This window comes from Stenella coeruleoalba, assembly GCF_951394435.1.
Source record: "Stenella coeruleoalba genome assembly, chromosome: 3".
Taxonomy (NCBI): Eukaryota; Metazoa; Chordata; class Mammalia; order Artiodactyla; family Delphinidae; genus Stenella; species Stenella coeruleoalba.
The window spans coordinates 173,655,408-173,662,812 of record NC_137148.1 but is presented as its reverse complement, the minus strand read 5'-3'; the positions used below and the strand labels follow the sequence as shown (position 1 = coordinate 173,662,812).

Sequence of the window (7,405 nt, the reverse complement as noted above, 5' to 3'; positions counted from 1 at the left end):
AAGAAAAAGGAGGAGGAACTATTACAAGACCCAAGAAAGCACACAGTGTGTGACCTCATGTAGATAAATATGAAAAAATCAAGGTGATACAACTTGGGAGATGGTACCTCTGGGGGGAGTGCTTGGGCGGGGGATCTGGGGGCCGGGATGTTTGGTCTGCGGCTCTGGCCCATGATGACCAGCTGCTCCACAGATGTGCTAACTCTACAGGACGTAGCCTGGGCCTTGCCGTGATTCTGGGGCCTCACTCATTCCTGTCCTCGCCTTCTTTTTTTTTCCTGGCCTCGCAGCCTGGCATGTGGGATCCCCGACCCGACATCGAACCTGTGTCCCCTGCAGTGGAAGCGGGAAGTCTTAACCACTGGACTGCCAAGTCCCTGTCGTCACCTTCCTAACACCCTCCCAGACCCTGGGCCAGTCCATGAGCCGTTGCTGCCAACCCCCCCCCACCCCCGTCGAGGCCCCCTCCAAGGTCCAGCCCCCTGCTGAGTTCTCTCCCAGGCCCACTCAACTCAGCAGTCTCCCCAGGACAGTTCCTCCATGCCCGTGGAGTATCCCTGGGTCTCCTCATGCTAACCTGGCCCTCATTACCACCCCAAAGGGACTTTTTTTTCCTTTTCTGAATTTTTAGGCCATTGTCAAGAATGATGTCGAAGCCTGTCTCCCCGCCAGGCTCCTAGTACTTCCTTCTGGAGATATGTGATGCCCTTTGATGCCCACGCATATTTATTCATTTCTTTTCCCCCTTTTAGTCTTTTTTACACAGACGGCATCATCTTTTCTTTTGCTACTTAGAACATCCCAGTGCCCTGTTTCGTGCCTCACAGGCTAGTATCTGGGGTACATTTCTGGGTGTGGGTTTGGGGATCAACATTATCCTTTATAAACTTCCCTCCACCTGGTTCCCACTACCAGCAGCACAGGTGTCTGTGTCCCCATGCTGGTATCTGCCAATCAGTGCCCGTTAGGTGGGAGGTGGACACTCTCAAGGGGTCTGATTCGCAGCAAAGTCCTGGGGAGGTTGAGTTTTGGTTCCTTTTTTGTTCTTCTTTTGTTTTGTTTGAGGTTAAGAACAGGCATCTTCTAACCACAAGATCCCGGGCATCCTTCTGTTGCCCTGAACCTCCATGGCTCGCCAGTGTCCTGGGGCAAACCCTGGCAGCAGATACGGAGGACCTCTGAGGGCTGACCTCACCGCCAGGTGGGGCCCACCCACCGGGAGCCCCAGCCCCATGGAAGGTCAAAGTCATGGCCTCTGCCTCGTTCCCTAGACTCTGCAGCTTTGTCCCCCTGCTTTTCCTGCTGGTGGGTCTCTACCCTTCCCTCCCCTGGGGTAGGATCGGTCCTTCCCGGGTCCACAGCAGCCTGTGGGAAGCCTACCTCACCCCTGCTCCGCCCCAAGCCCCTCCTCCAGCCTCCCCCCTCCTGTGCTCTTATCCTGACCCCCAAGGTGGGGGGGGGGAGGAGGGAATGAGAGAGAAGGGTGCTGCGCTGGTGAACCGCAGGCCGCACAGGAGTGGCCAGCGGCTGCAGGAGAGGCAGGAAGGCGGGGACACGGTGGGATGCGGGGTATAAACGCGCGGCGGCTGAGCGCCAGCGGAGAATCCACGGAGTCCAGAGAAGCCGCGCTCCAGACCTTGTGGCGCATCCCAGGAGGGCAGCCGGGAGGAGAGTCACTACCCCATCCCTGGGCGCAATCCCAGAGGGTGGCTGGGAGGAAGAGGGCGGCAATGCGCTCCTTGGCCACGTCCGGGCCCAACGCGTCCTGGTGGGCGCTGGCCAACGCATCCAGCTGTCCCGGCTGTGGCGCCAACGACTCGGACGGCCCGGCGCCGGCGCCGTGGCCCGTGGACGCCTGGCTAGTGCCGCTCTTCTTTGGCGCGCTGATGCTGCTGGGCCTGGCAGGGAACTCGCTTGTCATCTTCGTCATCTGCCGCCAGAAGCAGATGCGGACGGTGACCAACTTCTACATCGGTGAGCGCCCAGGCGCCGCGCGGTGCCTGCGGGCCGTTCCGGGGGTCGCCACGAGGGCGGAGTGGCCAGGGGCGCCCCTAGCGGTGCGTCGGAGTCCTCTTAGATAGGGATCTCTCCCCTGCAGGGCTCCCTGTCCTTTCCCTATTGTCCCTGTACCTTGAGCTGGAGGTCGCAAACTCTGGCGTTGGAGGGTTCCACGGTGGCCGGAGTAGTTAAAAGGGAGGTTGGAGAGTGTGGCCCATGGAGCGCTGGCCATGCCACTCAAGGAAGATGTCCGATTGAAATGTGGTTCTTATAACATGGTGTCCGATGAATAAAAGGAGTGGGGGAAAGACCGCGCGGCCCGCGGGCCCCCACTTTGCGCCCTCTGCCCCAGAGGCTCAGTTTACACATTTGTGTGATGGGGGTGCCCTACCCGGCTGAGTACTCAGTCAGTGTTCTCCATTCTATGTTGGCTGTTGGGCAACACCACTCTACCCAATTTTCAGGTAAGAAAACTGAGGCTCAGAGGGGCGGGGGCCTACTCGCAACCCCCACAGGGGTGAGCAGGGTCCATTGCTACTTGAACAGCTATGAAGCCCCTGCTGGGGGGTGTATGAAACATAAAAGGGTGAGAGGAGGGTGCCCCAACTTCTCTGCCCACGGATATTGGGACCTCTCTGGGGGCCTCGCGAGCCACCCTGCTGGTCACTGGGACAAAGGCGAGGCCCAGTGGGCTGGGCCAGGGCGCTGGGGCGGCTAGGCAGATGCTCCCCACATCTAGCACCCGCGCGTCCCCCGCCTGCAGCCAACCTGGCAGTCACAGACTTGACGTTCCTGCTGTGCTGCGTGCCCTTCACCGCTCTGCTCTACCCGCTGCCCGCCTGGGTGCTGGGCGACTTCATGTGCAAGTTCCTCAACTACATCCAGCAGGTGCGTGGGCTGGGGGCAAGCGGGCTGGGGGAAGGGGTTCGCGAGCCAGGGGGAGGAGTCGGTGTGGGCGGGGCGTGGAGGTGGGCGGGGCGTGGAGGTGGGCGGGGCGGGGACAGAGTCTGGGGGTGGGTGGGTGGGGCTGGAGCAGGTGGAGCCTGGACTGGGTGGGAGGGAGGAAGACGGGGGACAATGGGGGTTGGGCGGGGAGTGGGGTGGCGGGCGCTCGGAGCCCTGCTACTTCTTGCCCCACCCGTCTCGGGATCCTAGGATGCATCTGCCTCTCCTGGTCTCAGTCTTGGGGGCCTCAGCCTACCCCTAATGACTCCGCCCTCCCCCACCACCCTGGGCTCCTCTCTGACAGCCCCTCCTCTCCTGCCCCTTCAACTTGTGGGCCCTGGAGACCCTCCCGGGACAGGTCCTGCCTGTATTCGAGTGGCTGGACGGTGGGGGACCCGCAAGGAGGGCGCAGACAGGGAAAGGTCCAGACCAGGCAGGGGGCCACACGCTGGGCTCCCGTCCCTCCCAGGTCTCGGTGCAGGCCACGTGCGCCACCCTGACCGCCATGAGCGTGGACCGCTGGTACGTGACTGTGTTCCCGCTGCGCGCCCTGCACCGCCGCACGCCCCACCTGGCGCTGGCTGTCAGCCTCAGTATCTGGGCGGGTGAGTGCAGCGCGGAGGCCGCACGGGGTAGGGGGGACAAGTTTTCGTGCCCTGGGCTCACACTCCACACACACACTCACTGCTTCTCCCCGGACCTCGCTCCTTCATCCGGGAAATGGACGCAATGGCATTCCCTGCGAGGGCTACTGAGGGCGGGGACCCGGGCAGACGCGCGCCTGGGAGGCGCTCCATGTCCGTTGCCCTAACCCTAACCCTAACCGGGGTTAGAGGCACCGGGGAGACGAGGGCCCGGGCTCCCTCGCGCCCCTCGTCCCCCGGGCCAGGCCTTCAGCCGGGCCTGTGATGCAGGCTCCGCGGCCGTGTCCGCGCCGGTTCTCGCCCTACATCGCCTCTCGCCCGGACCGCGCACCTACTGCAGCGAGGCTTTCCCCAGCCGCTCCTTCGAGCGCGCCTTCGCGCTGTACAACCTGCTGGCGCTCTACCTGCTGCCGCTGGTCGCCACCTGCGCCTGCTACGGGGCCATGCTGCGCCACCTGGGCCGGTCCGCCGTGCGCCCCGCGCCCGGCGACAGCGCCCTGCAGGTGCGCGGCTGGGTGGATGGGGGCGCGGCCGGGCAGGAGATGGGGGGATGGCACAGTAGGGGGGAGTGAGGTGCATCTGAGGAGGGTGGCGCGGGGGGGCGGAATTTAAGAGGGTCAAGTAGCGGAGAGCCCTGGGTGTCGCCCCTGCCGGTCCTTCGCCTTCTCTCATACCCCCTCCCCCCTCCCCAGGGGCAGCTGCTGGCGGAGCGAGCGGGCGCTGTGCGGGCCAAGGTCTCGCGGCTGGTGGCGGCCGTGGTCTTGCTCTTCGCCGCCTGCTGGGGCCCCATCCAGCTGTTCCTGGTGCTGCAGGCGCTAGGCCCGGCGGGCGCCTGGCATCCGCGCAGCTACGCAGCTTACGCGCTCAAGATCTGGGCGCACTGCATGTCCTACAGCAACTCGGCGCTGAACCCCCTGCTCTACGCCTTCCTGGGCTCCCACTTCCGTCAGGCCTTCCGCCGCGTCTGCCCCTGCGCTCCCCGGCGGCCCCGCCGGTCGGGACCCTCGGACCCGGCCGCCCCCCAAACCGAGCTGCACCGCCTGACCGCCCACCAGGCCCCCGCCAGGCCCCCGAAGCCAGGCAGCGGTGGGCTGGGGCCGCGCAGGCTGTGTGTCCTGAGGGAGCACGCTGCCCCTCTCTGAGCCCTCTCTGGGGGCATCAAGATGAGCCCCTCTGGAACAGGAGCTGCTGTAATTCTGCTATTAATGTCTTTATTTTTGCCCATGTTCATCATAGTGAGAATGTTCTGAGCTCTTGTAAAGCTTTGCCACTATTGATATTGTAATCGTTATCTCTGTGTTTCCTGAAGTTGAAGATGGTTTGCTGACGGCACTTTCTGGAACTTTCAAGGAAGTATCGATAGACATTTTCAGACACTGCCTTGCAGTTGACTGTAAAATTGTAAGATTCATGCCATTTTCAGAGATGTTAAAAAGTGAACACGATGTGCATCTTAAAATTGATAGAAAGGTGCTCTTCTTGCTACCAGGTGAGCGTCCAGAATCCTGGCTGGAAAATAATGGGTGTCATTGAATAAATAAGGCCTCCCTGGAGCACAGTGCACAGAGCCGTCCCTGGGAGACACAGGATCAGCAGTACGTAACAAACCACCCCAAAACAGAGAGGCATAGAACAGCATCAGTGTTTTACCACTCACGATTCGGTGAGTGAGCGGGCTCAGCTGGGCGGTTTTTGTGACCCACGTGGTGTTGAGTGAGTAGCCGACCTAGCGGCTGGACCAGGAAGGCCGGAGAAGGCTTTGGTCTCACGCCGGCAGCCAAGCACTCCTCCACAGGCTGCCTGGGCTTCCTCCCAACATGGCAGTCTGGGGAAAGTCAGGCTTATGCCTTGGCGTAAACTTCCAAGTAGAGGTGGGAGCCGCAGAGCCTCACTCCTTCCACGTCGAATTGTTGGGTGCTGTAAGTGTCACACCCAGATTCAAGGTGGGGGGAACAGACCCACCTCTGGGTCTGTTGAGCTGCGTGTGCCTGCTGGGCAGGGGGAGGGTTAGGGTGAGGCCCTGCAGGCCTCAGTCTTAGTCACCCTGAAGGACAACTGCCCATCTCTTGGAGGGCCCCCATCCTTCCAAATTATTTGGGGACATCCTAGGTCTCCAAAGAGCCCAAATTTGCAAAGATGTTATGTGAGAAGGGGAGGCCATTCCATTCTGACATAGACATTGGCCTGAAGCTCGCTTGTTCTGGTCTTCAAGTCCTGGTCTCTGTACCAGGCCGGGCATGAGGCTGAAATCTCCCCTTTGCCCACAGGCCCTGCCCACCTCCCTCCCTCTCCTCGCCTCATCCCGCAAAACTCGACTCAGGGAATGAGTGGCAGGATTTCCTGTGAAAAAGGAATTTGAAACAAACAACAACAAAAAAAAAACCAGGGTATTTCCTGGTGGTCCAGTGGTTAGGACTCCATGATTTCACTGCTGAGGGCCCATGTTTGATCCCTGGTTGGGGAACTAAGATCCCACAAGCTGTGCGGCCGAAAAAACAAAGCAAAACAAAAACAACCGAACACAGTTCCAGAGGGACTCTTGGGCACCTATCTCAGAGAAATGAAAACTTCTGTTCACACAAAAATGTGTACTCATGTGATCATAGCAGCTTTATTTGTGATAGCCTCAAACTGGAAATGACCCAGACATCCTTCGATAGGTGCACCCGTGGTCCGTCCACGCCTACTCAGCAGGTCTGAGTTGTGAACACACTGTTGATACACACACACCCGGCGTGGATCTCCGGGAATGACGCTGAGTGTAGGAAGGAAGTCCCCGAAGGTTACATGATGTACCATTCCATCTGTAACGTCCCTGAGGTGACAAAAATATGGGAACGGAGAGCAGATGAGTGGTGGCCAGGGGAGGAGATGACAGGAAAGGGACAACATGAGGGACACTTATGACAGAGCCACTCTGCCCCTGGACTGTGGTGGAGACACAAACCTACGCAGCTGATAGAATTGCAGAGAAAACTCACACATGAGTACAAGGAAAATGGGAAATACGAATCCATGGGTGGGATGTAGCGATTGCAATATCCTGATCTCCATGTGGTACTACAGTTTTATAAAATGTCACTGTTGGGAGAAGCCTGGTGAAGGGTATGAGAGAGATATCTCTGCGTTAGAATCTACAATGATCTTGGGATTTCCCTGGTGGTCCAGTGGCTAACACGCCGCGCTCGCAATGCAGGGGGTCCGGGTTCCATCCCTGGCCAGGGAACTAGATCCCACATGCATGCTGCAGCTCAGAGTTTGCATGCCGCAACTAAAGATCCTGCGTGCCGCAACTAAGACCCGGCTCAGCTAAAGAAATATTTTTAAAAAATGTACAATGATCTCGAAAAAGTTTTTTTAAAAATGAAGTTAAAGGGTTTAAAGGGACATCCAGGAAGACGTATCGTTCCAAAACTGCAGACCCTTGGTTTATCCTCAAGTCTGTTCAGCTGGGCAGTTTTCAGAGCCCCTTCTGCGTGCCAGGCTCTATGTACGAGGCACCCTCTGACCCCTACCCACACAGAGCCCCTGTCTAGCAAAGGGGCCAGTGAGTGGCGAACTACCTAGAGAGATGCAAATAATAGCAGTGAGAAAGGTTACGAAGGAGATATGTGTGCCCTTTGTGAGTAACTGTGAGCCTGACCTTGGTGGCAGTGATTCCAGCAAGGCTTCCTGGAGGAGGTGAGACCAGGAAATGTGACCTGAGCTCAGCTGGTGCAGCTGAACTGGGAGGGGGTGAGGTGGGGGTGGGACCCGAAGCCACAGCATGGGGATAAGCCCCGGGGGTCCGGGCGGGTCGGGAGAGGTGTTAATTCCAA

At 59.4% G+C, this 7,405-nt stretch overlaps 1 protein-coding gene across 1 annotated transcript; it reads left to right on the top strand.

Moving 5' to 3' along the window:
- Positions 1-1,730: 1,730 nt before the first annotated feature.
- KISS1R (KISS1 receptor) lies at positions 1,731-4,729 on the top strand (the record flags this gene model as incomplete). The annotated part of the gene is made up of 5 exons (XM_079917500.1): positions 1,731-1,974; positions 2,762-2,886; positions 3,413-3,548; positions 3,858-4,090; positions 4,280-4,729. The coding sequence occupies 5 exons, from the start codon at positions 1,731-1,733 to the stop codon at positions 4,727-4,729; spliced, it is 1,188 nt and encodes a 395-aa protein (XP_079773626.1).
- Between the last annotated feature and the right edge of the window lie 2,676 nt (positions 4,730-7,405).